Genomic DNA, 24,944 nt, shown 5'->3' with positions numbered 1-24,944 from the left:
TAGGAACTGCCTGATTTGGAGATGCCCTGTACCACAGATAATAAAAACACTATTTATATTGTCTTTGGCTGTAGCTACCGCCAAGATTCCATTGGAAACATTCCGAGTTCATTTTATGTATATGTAAGCAATAACATGCACCAAACGAAGCGGCTGTGCATCTTCCCTTTTTCAAAATTTTATTTGTTTAAATAAATTTATTGTAGCCCTTTTCTACTTAAATCTACCTTGCTATACCTTGACATCATATTAATTTTAATGGTTTTGACTATATAGAGATAACTCTATATATAAAACGGTTTGTTCTGACTGACTGATTGGTGATCAACGCACAGCCCAAACCGTAAGAGCTAGGAAGCTGAAATTTGTACTGTAGTACTGAAGGTGTACGTTAAAACGGGGTTTCAGGAAATTCCAATCGCAAGTGTGAAAAAATCGCTAAAAACGTTTGTATGCAACTTTTTTGCTTAACATCCGATCAGCCTCAAACTCATTTTCAAAGATCTTTGTTCAATTCATTTGAGGTGTGTTTCGTACTTTTTGCAAATCCATCCCTCCTTGGTGGAAATGGGGGTCAAAAAATTTGGTGGGTAACGTTTCAAAATATTTCCAAATATCTATATGAAAATTCATTTGAGACGTGTTTTTCACTTTTCGCAGAATCCAAACTTCTTCGGTAGAAATGCGATTCCAAGATTTTTTGGGTGAAGTTTTAAGTTTTGTCCGATTTGCTTCAAACTTATTCTCAAAGCTCTGCATAAGAATTTATTGTAAACGTGTTTCAGCGATTTGGGAAATTCCACCCGCAACAGTGGTAAATTGGCGGAAATCGTTTGTATGAAAGTTATTTGTGGATGGTCAACAGCAGTTTCAAAATCATTTTCAAAGCTTTTTGATTTTATAGCATAGTATTTTATATAAATACCGACTTATGCTTATGTTATCTCTTGTCGTGACTGACTGACAGTGATCAACGCACAGTCCAAAACGGGTAGTGCTGGGAAGCTTATATTTTCACAGTGATAGAAAATTTCCGCAAGTGTGGAAAAATCGAAAAAAAACGTATATATTAAACTTTTTGTTTGTTATTATCAAAGATCTTTGTTTACAAACACATTTTTTTCTTCGTATATATATGTATAAAATCGAACGGATCGGCTTTAAACTCATTTTCAAATATTTTTTAGATTTTTTCACACTTTTTTCAAGCTCTCTTGGATGATAAATGCGGGTTAAAGGTTATAAAACCAATGTTTTAATCTGCGTTCCATCGGCCTCAAACTAATAATGAAATTTATGAAATTCCACCCGCAACCCTGGAATTAAATTTTCTACGATCGAAAACTGGGTGACAAAGGAAACTGGTAATACCCGCTAGTACTATATATATCCAAATTTGAGCTTTAAAGTGACGGACAGACGGACGTGGTTAGATTTACTAAACATATCTTCCTGATCCTCATCCTTCACAATACCATTATATTATATTATATTATATTATATTATATTATATTATAGCAAAGACAAAGTATATGCTAAGAAGAGTAACCCCCATACATTTGAATGAGCTTCAAAATTCCTAGTGTGGCTTTCCGCTCTTTATACGCTACGCTAGACAAATGGCTCTTGCTCACCACTGGAACAAATACTTTCCAGCTCGCTGATACGGGTGCGAGTAAGAGCATCAGTCAGATGCCGACCGGACCCGTTTCTTTGCGAAGTATATTGCGCGAAAAAATTTGTCGTATGATCGACGCTTAGTATGTTAGCTTAATTCATCATATGAATAGAACATTCATATCATATGAGCCATATTACCTTATGTAAAATCGCTAAATTGTTATGAAAAATTGTACAATTAATTGTATATGACAAAGACCACCTTATGAAATAATTATCTGCATACATTAGCCCAAGTAAATTGTTTTTAACTTCATTTTTGCACAGCGTATGTAAGAACTAATTTACGCATTTCAAACGTTTTGCTGGTCAGGTAAAGAATTATAAACAAAGTAATCAAATGGTTTTTAATTTTTTTATTGTTTTTTTTTTTTTTGGTTTCAAATGTGTTGAACAAATTGATTTTCTAACAACTCTATACAAAAATTGTTTATTTTGCTTAAAAATTTGATATATAATACACATATTTCGTACTTATAACATATAATTTGTTAACTGCTATTAAATCATGATTATTTCAACAAAAAATGTATGTACTATGAATATCGATTTTTGCGAAGTGGCTATGGAGAGATGTAAATTAGAATTGCAAATATTTTTGATGGCTTCAAATAGATGTTAATAATCATAATTACATTATTTGTAACTTGTAATAATCTTATTTCAGTTAACTTAAAAACTGTTTGTACTTTGTATTTAAAATCTGAGGTCTTGTTTACATTCATGTAAACTGAGTCCTGAATGTTCGGCTGTATACGTTGTTATCAAGTCTTTTTAGTTGGAGAATTTTGACAATTCGTTTGGAATTCTTGCAATGCTGCTCGGTTTTGGTTGATATTAATGTTACATTGTTATTAACATACATTTCATTTACAGCTAAAGTAGTATACAATCTTTTAGGTAAAAAATATTTACATACCATATATGTAATATACAATATATTTCAAAAATGTAATTGACTCTACTTTCAATTATTATTACGAGAATTCGCACTTCAATTATAAACTTATAAATATGTATATATATAGTATATACTTGGTATTATTCTACCAACATCTGTCACATGAATACTGGACCGGCAAGTTTTGGGTGGTTGTTTTTAACATTACCTTCACAAATATTTATATAGAAAATTCGCTGAAAATGCTTATAAATGCCATTTTTATGTACAGTTAACAAGTGTGTAAATATTTGTAAACGGTGTGTGCTTCATGTTTCGTTGTCCAAAATTTTTATGTTTGCACTTAAGTAGAAAATCATTTCAATGTTTGTTGCGTTAGGTTTTTACAATTATGCTTGTTATCTTTTCGATAGCCAGAAGGCATGATTTGTAAAGAAAACAATCGTCAATAGTAATTACAACATAGATTATCATAAAATTCTTTTTTTCGTTGGAGATCAATTTCAAAAATTCTCTTTAGTCAAGATTTTGGAAAACAATTAACATAATTAATGTTTCGTCATTGTTGGATTTGGGAGATTAAACAATTACAAATACTATATTATTACAAGTATTTCTTGAGTTTTCGCTCAAGCGTCAAATGTTTGTTAACGAAACGTCCTAGTTATGTGTCACATATTACTTAATGCTTGAAACATAGACATTTATTTGAAAGACCCCTTTCAATATACATGGAAATAATGCATTGCGACACAATTGCTATTAGCGACTACAAAGCGCGCGGCCAAATTGAATAACAAACCTATTTTAATCAATAGGATCGAGCTATATACACACGTACTTAAACTCGGGTGTGTTTATATAGAGCGAAACTGCACAGTGCACACACAAAAATCAACTTAGGATTAAAGTTTTAAGCGTAGCTGATGGGTGAGCCTTAAACGTAAACCTAACACTTAGTGTGTATAATATATATGTATGTATAAAAGGGTGGCTGTTCCCTTATATGATGCGATTAACCAGAGGCATCTTTCGACGATTGTACGTGGGCGGCTGCTGCTGCATCACTTGGTGCACCTGCTGTACCTTAACCTTCTGTCCATATTTCTGCTCGAGCTCACCGGCAGGACCGATGGCATAGTTAATGTCAAGCCGTGCGCGCTTGGGCGACCGATAGCCATCATTCGCATTCAGATCGGCTGGGTTTAGCTCAATAATGCTCGCTGTTTGACCGTGGGCAATAGCGTGACGCACTGCCTGCTTGTCATCCTCAATGTCGATGGCATCGTACAGCTCGTTAACCTGACGGAAATAAAAAGTGTCGAATCATTAACATAAGCGCCACCAAAAAAATATAAGAAATAAGGCAAGAGCCCTGCTTAAGTTCGAGCACTTGTTAGTTTATCAATCTCACCTCAATGTCGAATTCGGCGCTCTTCTGCGCGACCAGCAGCTGATGATCAGTTGGCAGGTGATTGGCAGATTGGTTGCTTGGCTCATACTCATGACGTACGTGATCCTCCTGAACATTATCTTCATCATCGCTGTTCGTCCAGCTAGAAATTTAAGTTAATGTGTTAATAGTGTTCATGGGAAATACTGCATTGGTTTTTTTTAACTTACTCAACATTATCATTGTCCTCTTCTTCGACGAGCATCGCATCGATCATAGTGTCATCAAAGTCGTGCTCCTCCAAATCAGAAGATTCCTCAATCTCAGATTGCGAATCCAACTCCACATCAGAATCGGCCGATCCATGCTTCATTTCGCCACGCTCCAAGGCCTCCAAATGCTCGGGATAGACCATGGCGCCGCGTATTGCGCCTGGATCCTTGCGCGACCACTTTTGCACCTCCTCATCCATCTTACAGATACGTTCTGGATTCATGGCCCAGCGGCATCCCTTGCGTTGATTTCCGTTCGTTGCCGGCCGCTCAATCTTTTCGAAGCACTTATTCAGCGACAAATTGTGGCGCACGCTGTTCTTCCAGCCGCTAGGAGCATTCTCAAAATAAGGAAAGTGCTGGCACAAGAAACTATAGATTTCCGATACGGGCAATGAGCCTGCACGCGAATTCTTGAGCGCCAGCGCAATAAGGCAGGAGTAGGAGTAAGCGGGCTTCGGAAATGCGCTGCTCATGGCCGCCGGCAGCTTCACCTTCTGCTGCGGGAGCTTAACATTGTTACTGTTGGTATTGTTGTTGGTATTGTTGTTGTTATTGTTGCTGTTGAAGCTGTTATTGCTCAGCGCCGCAAAGGACAACGGCGAGGAAGAAGTTGTGGGACGGCCAGTGGTAGAGGAGCAACTGGACGAGGGCGACCCAATGCTGCTCTGCACATGCATCTGATGATGCGGCGAGTGGGCCGCCGATGCAATGCTTTTTGGCGCATTGCCCCGTTTCTGAACGCCGCCCGCGTGCAGCGTCGTAATGTTATGCAACGGACTCGCTTCACGATCCCGCTTGAGCACGATGTTGCCATTGGAGGTGAGCGGTGCGCCGTTGGGGGACTTTGCCGACGTTTGTTGCTTTAGCTTGTTGTATGTGGCGCTGTTGGCAAAGGTCAGACCACCAATTCCGGGACCCAGCTTAATGGTGTTGGTAGCGCCACCAGCCGTCAGCAGGCTTGTGTTTTTGGCAGTGGCTTTTGTCTCTTCCAAGCCGGACTGCACCTTGCGCAGCTCAGTGCCCAGATCCTTACGCACAGCGTCCACTGCCGACGAATTGCGACGCTGCAGTGCAGAATTGGTTGCCATTGTAGCCGGCGCAGTGGTACCACCGCCCGTTGCAGCCGACGACGAAATTGGCAGAGCCGAAATTTGCTTGGGTATGTGAGCCATTACCTGCTCTCTGCGCATTGAACCGGCGCTCACTTTCATCTGTGCTGGCGAGAAGGTCAAATGCGATTTGTGCTGATCGCATGGGGAGGCGGGCGGGGCCTGTCCAGCCGCAGATCCCGCTCTGCTCTGCGTCGACTGCGCCCCACGCGACTTTTGGGGCGATCCAGAGCCAAGCAATGAATTCGAGCCGGAGTTTGAGTTGATTAGCGGCATCACGGAAATGGGATTGACACATGCCCCAACATCCGCATAATAATCGGCTGTGGACCAGAAATTGGCGCAAGAGCCCATCCATTTGGCTGTGGGAGAGGCGTGCAGCGCGCTGCTGGCCAGCAGATTTGCATTTGCATTGTGTGTCGACGATGATATATTGCTGCTGTTGTTGTTACTATTGTTTATAGCCGAAATGGCTTCCAGTGCGTGATCGAGCGAGGAGGTCAAGTCACTTGAGCTGCCCACAACGTTCGCAATCTCTGCCCTTATGTCCACATCCAACATATCCTGCATGGAGTCGGACACATAAAAGTCCAGCGAAGGCCCCGCCGCTTCCTGTTGACAAATATACATTATAAATAATCAAATTTATTCGTAAGCTTCTTGTCTGCTTCTTTGCAATTCACTAGACAAATTTTAGCGCGACAAAATCGCGCACACAGTGTTGGAGAACACCAATTTTTTCAGAGACCTATATATGTACATATAACCTTTGAGTTCAAATGGAAATCTATGGCACCCACCGAACTTATAACATTTATAACATAATTTTAGAAAATGCCCTACAGACACAATATTTGTAAGATTATGTTCATCTAGACGACAGCTTCTCATGCCTTTGTAGAGTGTATTATAATTTGTTCATGATATGTTTACCGCATAGAAGTCAAGCTCATTAAGTACATATATTCTAGATCAGCATTAGCAGCCCAGTTGGTATAGCCATGCCCGTAAGTCTGTTTACGAATGTTAAAATTGTTTAAGAAAAACTTTTTGTTCATGAAGATATCTTGACCAAAAACGTTATTTACTAGTTATAGATTGTAGATATACATATAAGCCAAATCATATCAAGATCGTGGAGCATGAGTTTTTGTATAGCAAAATATTTTCTGTTTCATATTTTCACCAAACTCAGCATTTACGAGATTCACATACATATCTGTTTATTCGTAAGGCGAATGACTAAAAGGGTATTAAATCATCGGCGTGACTTGAAAGACGGGGTGACCAAACTTTTAAAATTACGCTTAACAGTGTTTAAAATGCTGCCTAAGATTATGATCAACTGTAGTTAAATTTTTTAAGCTAAAATATCAAGAGACTCAGAAAAGTTACATAATAACATAAGATATTTTTTTCCATAATATAATGAATGCATGTTTTTTCTTCTCAACGTGCAACTTGTTGACGTTTATTACGCATTCCACCACAGAAACATGCATTCCTTATATACATAAATATGTATGTACACATGTATGTATGTATACACTTTTCCTTTTCTACGTGCGGTAACAACAAGAACTGCGATATTTATGGGAAAGAAGCAGGAGCCGTTGCTCAAACCAGTTTTACGCTCAAGGCAGGCAACGAAAGCCAGGCAACGAAAGGCAGGCACAGGCTGCATATGACACAAAACATACATACATATGTATGTATGTATACATATAGATACAAAAATATATAAAAATGTATGTACATATGTATGTAACTCGGCGCCAAAGTAATGTCCAGCAACAACAAAATTGACTTACAGCACATGCATTCAAAACATGTACTCATACGCACATGTGCATAATAGCGCGTGAACTTGGGACATACTATGTATGTATGTACATATGAGTGTATTTTTATACATACATATTTATGTACATATGTATGTATATTTGAGTCAGAGAAGGCCACCATAATAAACCGGAAATCAGTAAAATTGAAAGTTTTATACAATCACAGGCTGATTTGGCTGCTGAGAATGTACAAAACATAAACAAACCTACGAAGAGTACATCTATGTACATATGTATTTAAAAAAAAGTATATACATATGTACATATGTATATGTATATGTATATGTATATATATAATTACAAGCATACTTAGGTACATAGACACACTTACATATGCACATAATTATTTCTTGGTCTAGCTCAAAGATCAAATTTACAGTATATATGTATACTACAAGTTACAGCCGCAAGCTTAGTTTTCTTATATTATGCTGCATAAACATATTCTCATATCTGCTTGAAGTGCAGGCAGGCAACGGGTCGAGCTAAAATCAACCACCGATGGAAATGTTGCCGAGCTAAATATGTTGCAGCAACATTTACTTCAAACTAAAAGAGCGACAGGCTGCCGGTTAACAGCAAATATCCGATAAAAGGGGAATAAATATACATACATACATATGTATATACAACATATGTATGTATGTTTGGACGTAAGGCCATCAAAAAAAAAAAAAAAAAAAAAAGGGAATAAAGCCATACGTAAACAACAATTTCGCAGCAGCGACTACGCCACGAACAGAGCAGGAATACAAACACCGAAAAGTTGCATGCTTAACTGTGTGTGTATGCATAACAGCGAGCAGCAACAGCGACGTTGGCGACTTTTTCATGTTAAAAGCTATTGGAAGAGAACTCACTGAGTACACTCTGCTGCTCTTTACGATGAAAACATAGAACATCGACCGCGCAACAACAGAGTTCTCTGTTGAGCGCACAAGCAGTACAGTTGGCAACAAAACATTCTGCAAATGAAACATAGCGAGCTACAACTCAGCGGTCGTCTGAGCACTTTTTGTGCTGAGGGGATTGCTTGAATTCTGTTATGAAAAAGGGTAGTAGGCGCCAGTTTAACAGTAGACCGCACATGTTGAGACACTCTCAACATTTACGTTTTGTCATTTCGTGTTTTGGTTATTAGGCGCAACTCCACATTTAGACGAACTTTACAAAAAAGCTGCTAGCGCCTGTTACTTGCCGGTGGGGGCGGTTTGGTTGGCCATGAGCGTGTGTCCTTGGATACATTCCAAATCATTGACCCGGCCCTGGTTCTCGTCTGCTCATGCTGAAAAATCGATAGATGAGGCATACACAACGTCACACGCCGCATGCTCCACGAACGATGATAAGTTGCATAATTTAGCAGGATATCATAAATGTATGCACGCTGTCCATGTAGGCGGACGTATTTTTATCAGTCCCGAAAATGTTGTGGGATGTAAACACACACACACACTCTTGTGTCTGGGCAGCTTAATTTTGGGCTATATTCACGGCGGTCCCATAAGTTCTGCGCCTTTTTGTCTTACTCTGGAATCGTTTTCCCGCTTTGTCGATGTCCATTCGCTGGAGACCAGCGAATGCACTTCTGTGCTCTTCCCCTTCCGCTTTGGTCTCATGCGTGCAACACCAATTTAGGGCACGGCAGGTGTTGCACATTTTCGTTTAATGTTCTTGAAATGCGGCAGCTGCCTCACCATTGACAGGAACAGGAGAACCGAACAAGGTAGAGTGGCCGATTGAATGAAAAACTTTATACAGCGCATTGGCTCGAGCCTACTGTTAAAAAAAAATATCCCATATTGATAAGTTCTAAGTTATCCTATTCGGGCACAAGATGTTTTGCAAATGTGTTTTATTCAAATTTTTGAAGTAAACTCAAGGGAAGCATAAGATAAATATCTCGAGAAATAAAATCAAAACAATATTTGTAGTAAATATATTTAGAATATTTCGATGACCAGAAATCTCATAGAATACACATAAATTACATATTCCAGAATTCATTGTTAAATTTTTTCTAATTTTCAACTGAATAAATATGTGCACTAAAAAAGTGAGATGTAAATAAATAATGAAGCAAAAATTAAATTAAAGTTTTCGTATCGAGTTTTCCCCCCTAAATTACATAAATAATTAAGGATTGTCATACTCTTCTTCGTACTTCACTTTTATGGATCGGCATTTTTTTTATATACTTACATATATTTAAAATGAGTGCTGACGTGCGTGCATACATGGGAGAGTGTGCTCCGATAACCATTTGTCAGGCTGGCAGACAGACTGGGCGGCCGGCAGCTGCAATATTGAAACTCAGGGGTTGTCCCTGTAGCCGTACAGACCTACACAAATACATACATTCCGAATGGATATGCTTGTATGTATGTAAGTTTATATTAATACATAGTTAGTCCTGTGTAAGTTGTGAGCTGCATTCCCAAACGGAAAGGAAACTTCCTGCTTCTTATTGGTTTTATTTGCTGATCTTTTTGGGTGGTAATTCATATCCCTTGCATAGATACGAGTGTTTGTATATATATGTACATACAAATGCAAAGGGTTGGGTAGGAGTTTCAGTTTTCTCTCTCGCTCTCTCTCTACCCGTCGACTTCTCTCTTTGTTTGAAAAAAAAGAACGTTTTTGAAAAAATGTGCCGAAATAAAAATGCATTGAACAGGCGGTCAAAATTGGCAGCAGGCAGACGAAAAGGAAAAAGAGAAAACTTTTCGAAACTTAGACCAGCTGCTGCCTCCTGATGACCTTTTCAAGTTGTGCAACATTGAAATGAAAATATTCATACATGCTAACATATTAATGTATGCTTGTATGTACATACATACATATGCAACTGAGCACTCGGCAGGCAGCATTTTGAACACTCAGTGTCGCACCCTTGGCTCAATTTGTGTCCTAGACACTTTGCCTGGGGTGCAGCATTTCCTATGCCACATTTTTGTTTGGTTTTGTTTTGTTTGTGAGAGCCTGTATGTGTGTGTGTGTGTGTTATCTGTAATTCCCTTTTGGTGCCTTCGCCTTTGCATCTGCCATGCATCTTTTGTTGTTGCTACTACCTCAGACTGTTACAATTCTTTTTGCGCCGCTTTCACCTTAAAATTTTAATGGCTGGAGACTCTGGCACACAAATCCAAATCCGATCCCAGGTGCAGGTAGCAAAAGGAGGCATATGTCCGGCCATTTTGCAGCCGAGTAATGTCTTTTCCGTACTTATGAGCGCCTATTTGGAAATTACAATATGGTCCGGAAAAATCCAAAGAATACTGTAAATCAGTTTCAAATCTGCAGAATTTTCGATTTTTTTTTTTGCATTATTTCCTAAGTATTTAAAGGGTGTTACTGCATACGGTGCGTGTGTCTGGGCCGTGAGAAAATCTATGCGGCATACAGCTGGGCGCTCATATTAAAGCAACAAACGAACGTGAGCCAAAAAGAGAGTCAGGTTGCCTCACATGAATGTGAGTCTGAGTTTATTCTTTCTTTTTTGTGCTGTGGTTTGTGGGTGTCTCATTTACTCACTCAAACTCAATTTTGCCGGCCGGTCGGCACGTTGAACTTTGAAGTTTATGTATATATTTCCTCTGTTTTTTAAGGGAGAGCAAGAGAAAAAGCTTTTGATGGGTGACCGTTGAGCGGTCGGTCTTACTCTCTTCCCCTCACAACTTGTAGAGTTTGAAAGCAACGTACATATAAGATAAAAGCGTTTCGCTGTGTTTGCGTTTCTTTGTTTCTCCTCACACACGACATACACACTCACACAAATCACACTTGTGGCTGCTCTAATGCGTGTGTTCTGTTTGTGTGCTAGTTTTTGCGAGTTGGTACATGTTGCATTAAACAGGCGCACATGTTTCAATAAATGCTTGCCGCTTATCATGCTAGTACTTTCAAGAACTATGTAGGAGGTTAGGACTAATATGAATATTAACTAAACATATTTGTGTGTAAGAGAAAATTGACTCTGCAATACGAAATATAAATAAAATACAAATGTGCGTTTCCCCAGCTACAAAATAAATTTTAAAAAGAAAAATAATAAAAAGCAACCGCCAACAAAATCGAGGTGAACGTTTGGCCTTCAAAAAATTTAAAACGCAAAAGCAGAAGATACTCTAAGAGACGAACCAGCAGCTCAAAGAACACTGACAAAACACACCCATATACGGAAGATACACATGCATGTCCATGTATTGTTCAACAATAAATGTTAAATACTTACGCATGATTCTACAATGTACATTTAGCGAGGTTAAACCACGAGTGGAGCAGAATTAGAAGAATTCTGCTGATATAAATGATGACAACAAAAGCCAACCCCCCGTTTCCGCAACTCAAACTCCAACGAACAACAGCAACGTTTTCGCCACTGTTTTTACTGGAAACCATTTTTAGTACACACAACAGACCGCTGTTGAGTCAGCCATAACATTGGCGCTGCCCTAACATAAACTTAGTCTCCACACACAATTATAGCTAAGTTAATAACCAGAAAAATAAATACTGAGGCATAAAATAAAAATAACAGCTTAACGCCTCAGAAAAGGAAATACATTTTATAAGAATGTATGACTTAATATACTCATATTATCGGCTCTACTTTAAACAATGGCTCTGTTCCGGTTGTGACCGCCTGTTTGTCTCCTAAACACCCCCATAAATCAACAGTGCCAATGAGTGCGACCTAAGAGCAATTTTAAAGCACAACGATCGCAAATACATATGCATAACATGCATGTGTACATTAGTGTGCGAACTACTCGCTGTGTTGAGCTGGCGAATATAAATTTAAAATTTGAACGTTAACAGCGAAAGCGAATCTGCCGACAAGCACAAAGCGAGCGTAGCACAAACCAAACAACAATGCTTCGTCGCGCAATAACAGTGTGAGAGAGGGGATCGAAGCAAACTGTTCTTGCGGCGAATACGAAACAGTGGAGGCCTGTTCAGATGGCAGGGGAATGCAGGTGCAGAAATACTAGGAAAAGTTAACGTTGGAGAGCTGATACCGACAGCTCTTTTTTTTAGACTGCGGAGAATTCGCATAAAAACGAACGTTACAAATTTGAAAATGAACTATAAAAGCCTATGTCGATGTATTGGTTAATGTGCTTATATGTGTGTTACCGGCCGATAAATAGGAATTTGCTAATTTTTGTTTGCCTTTGTTGCTTTCTTGCTTTTCTTGAATAAATACTCGCACATATGTGTGTGTGTACATTAATGTTCGTACAATTGTACTTACCGCATATTTGCTGAAGAAACCCTCGTGTATACTGCTTGAATAATCCTCCAATTCGAACATGTTGTAGCGTTTTTATTTCCAGATTTACTGTTGCATATGAGATTTGTTTTGATCACTTTCCTTTAGTCTCCTTACTTAATCCGTTTGTAAGTACAAAAACCGTTACGCGTCCGGTATAAGAGAACAACCGTTTCTTTCTCTGCACTTTGTATTTTATGATTTATAATGCACTTGTATTATTTCTTAAAATAAATACATTTGTGTTTACCATTTTTTTATTTTTCTAATGGCACATTTCTTAATTATTTTTTAATTGACTTCCCTTTATCGGCAAAAATAATATTTACAAGCAATTACAAAATCTCGAACCGCGCACACGTCCGCTCTGTTCCGCTTTGTTGTTGCTTTTGACTAGGGATGTTGATGGCGTACTACAATATCGATAGTTCGATAATCAATAGATGAGAACACGATATTTTTGTACGATAATATATATAAGGCTGTGATATCGATATTATTTAAAGTCGACTAGAATTTATTATTACCACAAAAGCACTACATTTTGTGAGGAAATCAATAGTGGAAACTTATATAGCGTAAAACTTTAAATCATAACGGCCATTCCATTGCAAAAGTTTAAAGCAAAATATGGAAAAAGTAATTTTTTTAATGGTCTTGGGGAAGATATTGGATTTGACAGCAAGCTATTATTTTTTTTATAAAAAAACTGACACATTTCTTTTGCTTAAAAATAAAAGTTATATATCGATATTTTGGTGCTCCAATATCGTAAATGTAAACTTCTCCGCTCAATTGATCAGCAACAGTCAGCTTAAAGATCTTTTGAGCATAACATTTGTTGCAAATTCTTATACGAAGATTATTCGTTTATTAGAAATGTTTTATTATCTGCAATGAAATAATACCTTAACTCCAGGACTATTCGTTAAAAAATATTACCAGATCCTTTGTAAAATATGTGTGCAGTGTACATATTTTTAATTTTTAAAAATTAAGCAGATCGTACAGATCAGTGGCAAGAGTTCATAAAGGCGCTTTTTTGTATATAATAATCAAGTTTATATATGATATTCAGCAGTTTATGCAGCACTTATAGTGCGCCAGATCTAGTGGAATATTGTTATTTGTTTTTTTCATATAATCTATTTTTTAGTGGTATATTTTATTAATTATTGAAAATTTGCATACAATTAAATCCAAATATTGAAAAAGAAATGCGAATACTAATTTTGGATTAAATGCCTTTGTTTGTATGGATTTGTTCATACATGGGTACCATTTTAACAATTAAATTTTAAATTCACAATCGTTAATAAATTGTGGCTTGTATTTGATCAGAACAAATGAAATATTTAAGCATGTTAGCTAAGCTTCGATCCGATCTTTTACTGTATAAAAATATATCATTTCTTTTCGATTTCCTCAGCATTAACTGTAACAAAATTTCCAATGCAAAAATAATTCAAATTTAGAACATTTTTAAACTTAAAAAAAGAACATAACTGCGTTTACAACCAACGGCTAACTAATTGCTAATATTAATTTTCTTATTTATAACTTCTACCAAATATTTCCCTTTTAAAGCGCAAAGCCGCCTCCGTAGCTGGGTTACGTACAGACGTTGACTTCTTTTTAGACGTTTTCGGGGTGGCAGGCATCTCTTTAAACCCGTGACGGGGTTTGGGTGATGCTAGAACCTCTTTAAAATACTTTTGGGTGGGAGTGCAGGGCTCGACTTCCACGATGCTGGATGATGTTTTAAAAGTTTCAATTCGTTTTCGCTCTTTCTTGGACATGACCGTTACATAGCCGGCACTCGTTTTAATACGTTTGGGGATATGGTGATTTTCTTCGTCAGAGCTCTTTACTGGGGACACTTGTATAGCTGTAGGCTTCTTTTTATTCGTCTTCGTCTGGTGCTTAGACTTTACGGACTTGGCATTGATATCCGGTTGAGGAGACAGTTTCCGGGCTAGCGATTGGGGCTATAAAAGGCAAACGTTGGACACATAAAGAAGTGACACTCCAAAATTCTTTGGGAACTCACCTCTTTATTTGCTGCATCAGGCGCAAGCAATTGCATGGCACGCTTGATAGCTTGCTTGGTGGCTTGCAGACGCTTCACATTTTTTTTAATCTTGGTCGGCTTATCCGACACCGATTTAGTTGCGGCTGCGACAACTGAAGCTGCATTGGCGGAATCGGCGACGCAAGTAGGCAGAGTAGCATCGTACAGGCGACTCTTTTGCTTCTTGCCCGCTGCAATACGCTGAAGAATTTTGGAATTTAATTAAATTGTTTTTATTCAGGTTTATGATTGGTTGGCTTACTTGTTTCTTCTCCTCCAGCTTCGCTTCATTTGCCGCCCGGATCAGGGTATCGCAATATTCTATATAATCATTGCGACTCTTTGGCTGGACGACTTTCTCTACGGACAGTTCATCATTGGCTTTCGCTTCCGACATGGGAGCGGGAGTAGGCAGTTCCTCCTTAACAGCTTCGACAACCACATCCATTTCGTTATCGCTAGCTGCTGACTCACAGTTTTTGGCCTTTTTATTTTGCATTTCCGTTAGTACACTGGTGTCCAAGCCATCGACAGCTCCGCAAAAACTCTTTGACATACGCTTGCGCTTCATCCGTTGGATCTTTTCTTCGGCCAGAGTTTCTATGAACGATTGCGATGGATTGACATCGCTGTTCAACTGTTCACTGCGACGTTTCAATTTTGGTTTCGGCTCCTTAACGGCTTTATGGGGATCCTGTACGTACAGCGTTTGCCGACGCGACTTCTGGAGGGGATTGAACATTTGCCGCAAGTGCGATAAGCAGGAGGAGAGCTCATCCGGAAGCGCAGCCTCTTCCTCACGCTTTTGTTTTGCGTGGAATGTCGACGATTCGCTGGTAGGTGCCACTGACTTGACAACCACCTCTTGTTTCTCTTCACCAGAAATTGGATTTTCTTCTTTAACAATAGGCGACTCATCAAAATTCGCGAGATTTTCGTTTGAATTAGATTTTTCATCCTCTGTAGTGGTTTCATGATCGTCAGGTGTCGGCTTATCACAAGCATACTCTTCGTTTTCACTTGATTCCTCACCAGAATCGAGCACTTCATAGATGCTCTTGCTCGTATTTTGTTTGGCCTCTTGCTCCTCGCTCTCATTGCAACTGGAAACAACCTCTTCTACCGCTAGAACCGCATCTTTTTGGAACTCTTCGTCCAGGTTCATGCCAAGTTCCGGCGCCGTTTTGTTAAGGGGATCGGAGTTATTTGGCTTTAATTCTGGTGATATCTCGCATGTCGATAGCTTGTCGGTTTGTTCGACTGCCAGCTGACCTGCTTCTCTATTCATATATCTCTCATTTTTATCCATTTGTACCGATTTTTCAGTCGGGTTTTCTTCTTCCGAAGCATAATTTTTCTTAATTTCTTTATTTTCCTCAGGATCCTCATCACCACTGCTGTCATGAACAATAATACGACGCCGTTTTTTTGGTTCAAAGTCAGCTTCTTCTTCAGAGCCCGACGAGAAGCACAATGATTCAATATTATTGTCATCATCTTCGTTATCGGAGACTATAAACGACATTTTTTCATCGGCACTATCATCAGAGTGATCATCAATTGTGTCCTGACTGCCCACTGATTCACCATCGTGGGGTATTTCATTTTCTTCGATCTCATGGCGGACGGAACTGTCCATTGAGTCGCCGGATTGATAATTATTAACAACTTCTACCTCGTTGGCAAAAAACTCGCACACAGATCGATCTTCGTATTCATCTTCCTCTTCATCCTCGTCTTCGCTGACAAGACGTCGTGTGGGTTTCTCTTTAGCTGTCTTGACATTCATTTCCTTGTCTTCCAACGCTGAGAGAGGTTTTATCATATCAATTTGTGGGGGAGGCGGATTTGGCTCACTGGACGCATTAGCTTGGCTCAATAACGGCTCCAGCTTTGCTAGAGGAGTTGAGCTGCTGCGTCCCTTTAAGATTAAGGGCTTTAAGGGCGTCTCGCCCTTATCCCTAACCTCGCCTTTAGCCTTACGATCCGCGAGGCTATAAATATCTCCCGCAGGCGTACTTACGCGTGCTGGGGTCTTTGGATACTTCTGCTTGTTAGGCTCATCAACTTGACTATTGCTATTGAAGCCCACACTTTTCATGGGCTCTGACTGTTTTTGTTCTACCAAACGAGTCTTTATATTAGGTGTTAGATCCGGCAAACGGACATCTTCGGTAACATGAGCATGAGTACCTGTATCATCACTCTCAGGCGGCACATCAAGCTGGTTCATGGATATATCCCCGTCAGTTGTAAAGGGTTTATCAGTGATGTCAGCAGACTTCTTTATCTCCTGTTTGTCTTCGATAGGTTTCGCTATTATACCGTCCGCGTCGTTATTCTTGACTACACCCACATTGGACACATTTATCTCATTGTCAACTTTTGACATATCCTCTTGGTTTCCAATTAGAATGTCTTTGACCTTGACCTTAACTTTGGGAGTTGCCATAACTGTGGACCTATCCCCCACTTTAGTGGTAGTAACCGACTCCTTAGTAACGCCTTCATCAGAGTGCATCGACTGTTGTGCTTCAACTGGCGAATCTACAATTTCAGTGGCTATTTCAATCGACTGTTTTGTTTGATTTTGTTTTTCTTCAGGTGAATTTTTCATATCAAATTCCTGATGAGGCGTATTGTTTACAGTGCGTCCAATTACTGGAGGTGTTTTCGACATTGAACGCGTCACACGCCTCTCATCTGGTGGCGTACCAAACTGTGTCTGCAAAGGTCTGTTGTCAACAACGGCAGCTTCAGACTCTTCGGCAACGACGTTCATTTTGTCATTGTCACGCTCAGCCTTTGTCTGCACTTGCACCTTTGTGTTGGAGTCTTCTTCGTTTACGACTTCTGGTAACGGCAACTGTTTACGCACAGATTTAGCCGGGGTGCGGGTGCCCCGTTTGACAGAGGACAAGGTCAGAGTAGGGGTGGCAGGCTCTGGAGTCTCTCCACGGGCCACCGACAAGCGGGTGGCCCGTGTCGGAGTCCTCAAATCGATTGTTGCCGAGTTTAAGCGAGTTCTGCGCATTGGACGCGGAGATGCTACAACAACAACAACGACGATCAGTATCGATTACGTTTCAGTAAATACAAAATGTACTTACCGCGGTCGGCGGTCACATCTAGTATGGGCGTCAAAGGGCGAGTATCTGTATCCAGGACGGACAGCCGGCGTGTACGTGCGCGTGTTACTAAAAGTGGTAAGATATGTTAGTTGGCATTTACAGTACATGCAGATTAGGACGGAACAACACGTTTTTTCCGTTCATGGCGTGACATTTTGAATTCAAACGGTTTTCTGCTTGAAACAAAACTAAATAACCCAGCCGCAGGCCAAGCATTTTCATTGCTACTTACCACGTGGAGCGTCGTTATTATCGTCATCCATTTCAACTTTCTTAACTTGCAATTCCTTACAATTTTTTTAATATTTAACATAACAGAAAAATCTTATAATGCAAATTACAATTGTGAGATCTCAGCGACGAATCAAACGACGTTACACTTAGAGATGAAATAACCCAGCATTTCAAAGCGAGCACCGCCTTTTGATTTGCAGATTTACTGTTGCATATGAGACTTGTTTTGATTTGATCACTTTCCTTTAGTCTCTTTTCTTAATCCGTTTGTATGTACAAAAACCGTTATGCGTCCGGTATAAGAGAACAACAGTTTCTTTCTCTGCACTTTGTACTTTATAATACACTCGTATTACTTTAGAAAATAAATACATTTGCGTTTACCATTTTTTTATTTTTCTAATGGCACATTTCTTAATGATTTTTTAACTGACTTCCTTTTATCGGCAAAAATAATATTTACAAGCAATCACAAAATCCCAAACGGCGCACACGTCCACTCGGTTCGGCCTTGTTGTTGCTTTTGACTAGGGATGCTGGTTGCGTACTACGATATCGATATTTCGATAATCAATAACACGATATTTTTGTTCGATAAAATAAATAAGAATGTGATATCGATTTTAATTAAAGTCGATTAGAATTTATTATTACCACAACAGCACTACATTTTGTTAGGAAATAAATTGTGGAAACTTATAAAGCGTAAATCCTAAAATGAAATATTTTAAACACTATTTGAAACTGTCCATTACAATACAATATATGTGTTTTAAGCAGCACGCCAACTACTAATTCGAGCATTCAAATTTAAATCATAACGGCCATTCTACTGCAAAAGTTTAAAGCAAAATATGGAAAAAGTAATTTTTTAAATGGTCTTGGGGAAGATATTGGATTTGACAGCAAGCTATTATTTTTTTTTATAAAAAAACTGACACATTTCTTTTGCTTAATAATAAAAGTTATATATCGATATTTTGGTGCTCCAATATCGTAAATGTAAACTTCTCCGCTCAATTGATCAGCAACAGTCAGCTTAAAGATCTTTTGAGCATAACATTTGTTGCAAATTCTTATACGAAGATTATTCGTTTATTAGAAATGTTTTATTATCTGCAATGAAATAATACCTTAACTCCAGGACTATTCGTTAAAAAATATTACCAGATCCTTTGTAAAATATGTGTGCAGTGTACATATTTTTAATTTTTAAAAATTAAGCAGATCGTACAGATCAGTGGCAAGAGTTCATAAAGGCGCTTTTTTGTATATAATAATCAAGTTTATATATGATATTCAGCAGTTTATGCAGCACTTATAGTGCGCCAGATCTAGTGGAATATTGTTATTTGTTTTTTTCATATAATCTATTTTTTAGTGGTATATTTTATTAATTATTGAAAATTTACATACAATTATATCCAAATATTGAAAAAGAAATGCGAATACTTATTTTGGATTAAATGCCTTTGTTTGTATGAATTTGTTCATACATGGGTACCATTTTAACAATTAAATTTTAAATTCACAATCGCTAATAAATTGTGGCTTGTATTTGATCAGAACAAATGAAATATTTAAGCATGTTAGCTAAGCTTCGATCCGATCTTTTACTGTATAAAAATATATCATTTCTTTTCGATTTCCTCAGCATTAACTGTAACAAAATTTCCAATGCAAAAATAATTCAAATTTAGAACATTTTTAAACTTAAAAAAAGAACATAACTGCGTTTACAACCAACGGCTAACTAATTGCTAATATTAATTTTCTTATTTATAACTTCTACCAAATATTTCCCTTTTAAAGCGCAAAGCCGCCTCCGTAGCTGGGTTACGTACAGACGTTGACTTCTTTTTAGACGTTTTCGGGGTGGCAGGCATCTCTTTAAACCCGTGACGGGTTTTGGGTGATGCTAGAACCTCTTTAAAATACTTTTGGGTGGGAGTGCAGGGCTCGACTTCCACGATGCTGGATGATGTTTTAAAAGTTTCAATTCGTTTTCGCTCTTTCTTGGACATGACCGTTACATAGCCGGCACTCGTTTTAATACGTTTGGGGATATGGTGATTTTCTTCGTCAGAGCTCTTTACTGGGGACACTTGTATGGCTGTAGGCTTCTTTTTATTCGTCTTCGTCTGGTGCTTAGACTTTACGGACTTGGCATTGATATCCGGTTGAGGAGACAGTTTCCGGGCTAGCGATTGGGGCTATAAAAGGCAAACGTTGGACACATAAAGAAGTGACACCCAAAAATTCTTTGGGAACTCACCTCTTTATTTGCTGCATCAGGCGCAAGCAATTGCATGGCACGCTTGATAGCTTGCTTGGTGGCTTGCAGACGCTTCACATTTTTTTTAATCTTGGTCGGCTTATCCGACACCGATTTAGTTGCGGCTGCGACAACTGAAGCGGCATTGGCGGAATCGGCGACGCAAGTAGACAGAGTAGCATCGTACAGGCGACTCTTTTGCTTCTTGCCCGCTGCGATACGCTGAAGAATTTTGGAATTTAATTAAATTGTTTTTATTCAGTTATATGATTGGTTGGCTTACTTGTTTCTTCTCCTCCAGCTTCGCTTCATTTGCCGCCCGGATCAGGGTATCGCAATATTCTATATAATCATTGCGACTCTTTGGCTGGACTACTTTCTCTACGGACAGTTCATCATTGGCTTTCGCTTCCGACATGGGAGCGGGAGTAGGCAGTTCCTCCTTAACAGCTTCGACAACCACATCCATTTCGTTATCGCTAGCTGCTGACTCACAGTTTTTGGCCTTTTTATTTTGCATTTCCGTTAGTACACTGGTGTCCAAGCCATCGACAGCTCCGCAAAAACTCTTTGACATACGCTTGCGCTTCATCCGTTGGATCTTTTCTTCGGCCAGAGTTTCTATGAACGATTGCGATGGATTGACATCGCTGTTCAACTGTTCACTGCGACGTTTCAATTTTGGTTTCGGCTCCTTAACGGCTTTATGGGGATCCTGTACGTACAGCGTTTGCCGACGCGACTTCTGGAGGGGATTGAACATTTGCCGCAAGTGCGATAAGTCGCAGGAGGAGAGCTCATCCAGAAGCGCTGCCTCTTCCTCACGCTTTTGTTTTGCGTGGAATGTCGACGATTCGCTGGTAGGTGCCACTGACTTGACAACCACCTCTTGTTTCTCTTCACCAGAAATTGGATTTTCTTCTTTAACAATAGGCGACTCATCAAAATTCGCGAGATTTTCGTTTGAATTAGATTTTTCATCCTCTGTAGTGGTTTCATGATCGTCAGGTGTCGGCTTATCACAAGCATACTCTTCGTTTTCACTTGATTCCTCACCAGAATCGAGCACTTCATAGATGCTCTTGCTCGTATTTTGTTTGGCCTCTTGCTCCTCGCTCTCATTGCAACTGGAAACAACTTCATCTACCGCTAGAACCGCATCTTTTTGGAACTCTTCGTCCAGGTTCATGCCAAGTTCCGGCGCCGTTTTGTTAAGGGGATCGGAGTTATTTGGCTTTAATTCTGGTGATATCTCGCATGTCGATAGCTTGTCGGTTTGTTCGACTGCCAGCTGACCTGCTTCTCTATTCATATATCTCTCATTTTTATCCATTTGTACCGATTTTTCAGTCGGGTTTTCTTCTTCCGAAGCATAATTTTTCTTAATTTCTTTATTTTCCTCAGGATCCTCATCACCACTGCTGTCATGAACAATAATACGACGCCGTTTTTTTGGTTCAAAGTCAGCTTCTTCTTCAGAGCCCGACGAGAAGCACAATGATTCAATATTATTGTCATCATCTTCGTTATCGGAGACTATAAACGACATTTTTTCATCGACACTATCATCAGAGTGATCATCAATTGTGTCCTGACTGCCCACTGATTCACCATCGTGGGGTATTTCATTTTCTTCGATCTCATGGCGGACGGAACTGTCCATTGAGTCGCCGGATTGATAATTATTAACAACTTCTACCTCGTTGGCAAAAAACTCGCACACAGATCGATCTTCGTATTCATCTTCCTCTTCATCCTCGTCTTCGCTGACAAGACGTCGTGTGGGTTTCTCTTTAGCTGTCTTGACATTCATTTCCTTGTCTTCCAACGCTGAGAGAGGTTTTATCATATCAATTTGTGGGGGAGGCGGATTTGGCTCACTGGACGCATTAGCTTGGTTCAATAACGGCTCCAGCTTTGCTAGAGGAGTTGAGCTGCTGCGTCCCTTTAAGATTAAGGGCTTTAAGGGCGTCTCGCCCTTATCCCTAACCTCGCCTTTAGCCTTACGATCCGCGAGGCTATAAATATCTCCCGCAGGCGTACTTACGCGTGCTGGGGTCTTTGGATACTTCTGCTTGTTAGGCTCATCAACTTGACTATTGCTATTGAAGCCCACACTTTTCATGGGCTCTGACTGTTTTTGTTCTACCAAACGAGTCTTTATATTAGGTGTTAGATCCGGCAAACGGACATCTTCGGTAACATGAGCATGAGTACCTGTATCATCACTCTCAGGCGGCACATCAAGCTGGTTCATGGATATATCCCCGTCAGTTGTAAAGGGTTTATCAGTGATGTCAGCAGACTTCTTTATCTCCTGTTTGTCTTCGATAGGTTTCGCTATTATACCGTCCGCGTCGTTATTCTTGACTACACCCACATTGGACACATTTATCTCATTGTCAACTTTTGACATATCCTCTTGGTTTCCAATTAGAATGTCTTTGACCTTGACCTTAACTTTGGGAGTTGCCATAACTGTGGACCTATCCCCCACTTTAGTGGTAGTAACCGACTCCTTAGTAACGCCTTCATCAGAGTGCATCGACTGTTGTGCTTCAACTGGCGAATCTACAATTTCAGTGGCTATTTCAATCGACTGTTTTGTTTGATTTTGTTTTTCTTCAGGTGAATTTTTCATAGCAAATTCCTGATGAGGCGTATTGTTTACAGTGCGTCCAATTACTGGAGGTGTTTTCGACATTGAACGCGTCACACGCCTCTCATCTGGTGGCGTACCAAACTGTGTCTGCAAAGGTCTGTTGTCAACAACGGCAGCTTCAGACTCTTCGGAAACGACGTTCATTTTGTCATTGTCAGGCTCAGCCTTTGTCTGCACTTGCACCTTTGTGTTGGAGTCTTCTTCGTTTACGACTTCTGGTAACGGCAACTGTTTACGCACAGATTTAGCCGGGGTGCGGGTGCCCCGTTTGACAGAGGACAAGGTCAGAGTAGGGGTGGCAGGCTCTGGAGTCTCTCCACGGGCCACCGACAAGCGGGTGGCCCGTGTCGGAGTCCTCAAATCGATTGTTGCCGAGTTTAAGCGAGTTCTGCGCATTGGACGCGGAGATGCTACAACAACAACAACGACGATCAGTATCGATTACGTTTCAGTAAATACAAAATGTACTTACCGCGGTCGGCGGTCACATCTAGTATGGGCGTCAAAGGGCGAGTATCTGTATCCAGGACGGACAGCCGGCGTGTACGTGCGCGAGTTACTAAAAGTGGTAAAATATGGAAAGATATGTTAGCTGGCATTTACAGTACATGCAGATTAGGACGGAACAACACGTTTTTTCCGTTCATGGCGTGACATTTTGAATTCAAACGGTTTTCTGCTTGAAACAAAACTAAATAACCCAGCCGCAGGCCAAGCATTTTCATTGCTACTTACCACGTGGAGCGTCGTTATTATCGTCATCCATTTCAACTTTCTTAACTTGCAATTCCTTACAATTTTTTTAATATTTAAGATAACAGAAAAATCTTACAACGCAAATTACAATTGTGAAATCTCAACGACGAATCAAACGACGCTAAACTTAGAGATGAAATAACCAAGCATTGCGAAGCGTGCACCGCCAAAATGGCATGTGCATGTGTTAGTCGGTTTCCGATGATTTGCAACACTGCTCACAACGTTGCACTAGAGCGCTATTGCAAAGTTTGGCGCCAATGAAATCTATAGAAATATGATTTAAATATACATACACCAGGTATTTTGGTTTTACGAATTTAATTAAATATGCATGTATATTTTTTATATATTTGATTTAATTATTAATGGTCTACAAGACGAGTGTCTTCCTAATTATTTAAAACATACATTCATTATAAGAATTAAATGCTAAAAGCCTAGTTAGAATACACAATTTTCTAATAGCATCTCCGACCGATGGAGGTGTTTTATTTGCCAGTCCGGCCAGATGTGCCCCTTTTCACAGCCAATTTTGTCAGTAACGCTATTAGAGCTTACAGCTAAGAACAAGGGTGTTAGTAGAGAAAATAGTGTTCTTAATAATCGCGTCATTCGCAATATTAAAAGTAAAATCGTTTTTGTGCAATGGCCGTTTTTTACAAGTTAAGATCTGTAGTGATCAGATTTCTAAAGAAGCTTACTAATAAGCTCCTCTAAGGATCTATCCAAAAATATTTGGGGGACTGGTAAAACCTAAAAGATCATTGCTCCGAGTTGCATATTTAATGCTGTTATTAAACTGTCATCGAAATTTGTCAGACTTAATTTTTAATAAAGAAATTCAACGAACCAAAACGTAGGTTCACGGATACGTAAAAATAGTTTAACGTATAGATCAAGGTTTTCGTTTAAACGAATCCTAAATTTTCCGTGTCACTCGCATTTATCCATCAAGACGGATGGATTTTGCAAAATGTGTGAAATACATCTCAAATTAATTTTCACAAACATCTTTAACAATGAAGCCGATTGGAATTAAATCTTCGCCCAAAAAATCTATGAATCGCATTTTCCGAAAATAAAGCTTGGAAAGCTACTGCGAAAATTGTGAAACACGTCTCATTAAGATCTTCGGAAATTCATTTGAACTCGTAACTTTATCCCAAAAATCTTGAGCCCTCATTTCCGGCCCTCAAATGAATTTGAACAAAGATCTTTTAAAACAAGTACGGCCAATCGGATGGTAAACAAAAAGTTTCATACTACCGCGGATGGAGTTTCCCAAAACCCCGGCTTAGCGTGCACCTCCATCACAGAGGGTAACTTCAGTAAAAT

At 39.4% G+C, this 24,944-nt stretch overlaps 3 protein-coding genes across 3 annotated transcripts; all 3 read right to left on the bottom strand.

The window, feature by feature from the left end:
* Positions 1-3,263: 3,263 nt before the first annotated feature.
* jumu (jumeau) lies at positions 3,264-12,848 on the bottom strand. The gene is made up of 4 exons (XM_064680467.1): positions 12,460-12,848; positions 4,205-5,970; positions 3,996-4,137; positions 3,264-3,883 (listed from the first exon to the last, which is right to left on the bottom strand). The coding sequence occupies exons 1-4, from the start codon at positions 12,517-12,519 to the stop codon at positions 3,584-3,586; spliced, it is 2,268 nt and encodes a 755-aa protein (XP_064536537.1). The 5' UTR covers positions 12,520-12,848; the 3' UTR covers positions 3,264-3,583.
* Positions 12,849-13,846: 998 nt separating this feature from the next.
* LOC135426947 (protein slender lobes-like) lies at positions 13,847-18,415 on the bottom strand. The gene is made up of 5 exons (XM_064680346.1): positions 17,912-18,415; positions 17,659-17,745; positions 14,811-17,596; positions 14,528-14,749; positions 13,847-14,465 (listed from the first exon to the last, which is right to left on the bottom strand). The coding sequence occupies exons 1-5, from the start codon at positions 17,940-17,942 to the stop codon at positions 14,028-14,030; spliced, it is 3,564 nt and encodes a 1,187-aa protein (XP_064536416.1). The 5' UTR covers positions 17,943-18,415; the 3' UTR covers positions 13,847-14,027.
* A 1,092-nt stretch (positions 18,416-19,507) lies between these two features.
* Positions 19,508-23,744, bottom strand: LOC135430865 (protein slender lobes-like). Its single transcript, XM_064685719.1, has 5 exons — positions 23,586-23,744; positions 23,323-23,409; positions 20,472-23,260; positions 20,189-20,410; positions 19,508-20,126 (listed from the first exon to the last, which is right to left on the bottom strand). The coding sequence occupies exons 1-5, from the start codon at positions 23,614-23,616 to the stop codon at positions 19,689-19,691; spliced, it is 3,567 nt and encodes a 1,188-aa protein (XP_064541789.1). The 5' UTR covers positions 23,617-23,744; the 3' UTR covers positions 19,508-19,688.
* Positions 23,745-24,944: the final 1,200 nt, after the last annotated feature.

Source organism: Drosophila montana, unplaced genomic scaffold, assembly GCF_035044405.1.
Source record: "Drosophila montana isolate Dmon_TW-CO22-7 unplaced genomic scaffold, ASM3504440v1 contig_1083_1, whole genome shotgun sequence".
Lineage (NCBI taxonomy): Eukaryota > Metazoa > Arthropoda > Insecta > Diptera > Drosophilidae > Drosophila > Drosophila montana.
This window is presented reverse-complemented; position numbering and strand designations above follow the sequence as displayed.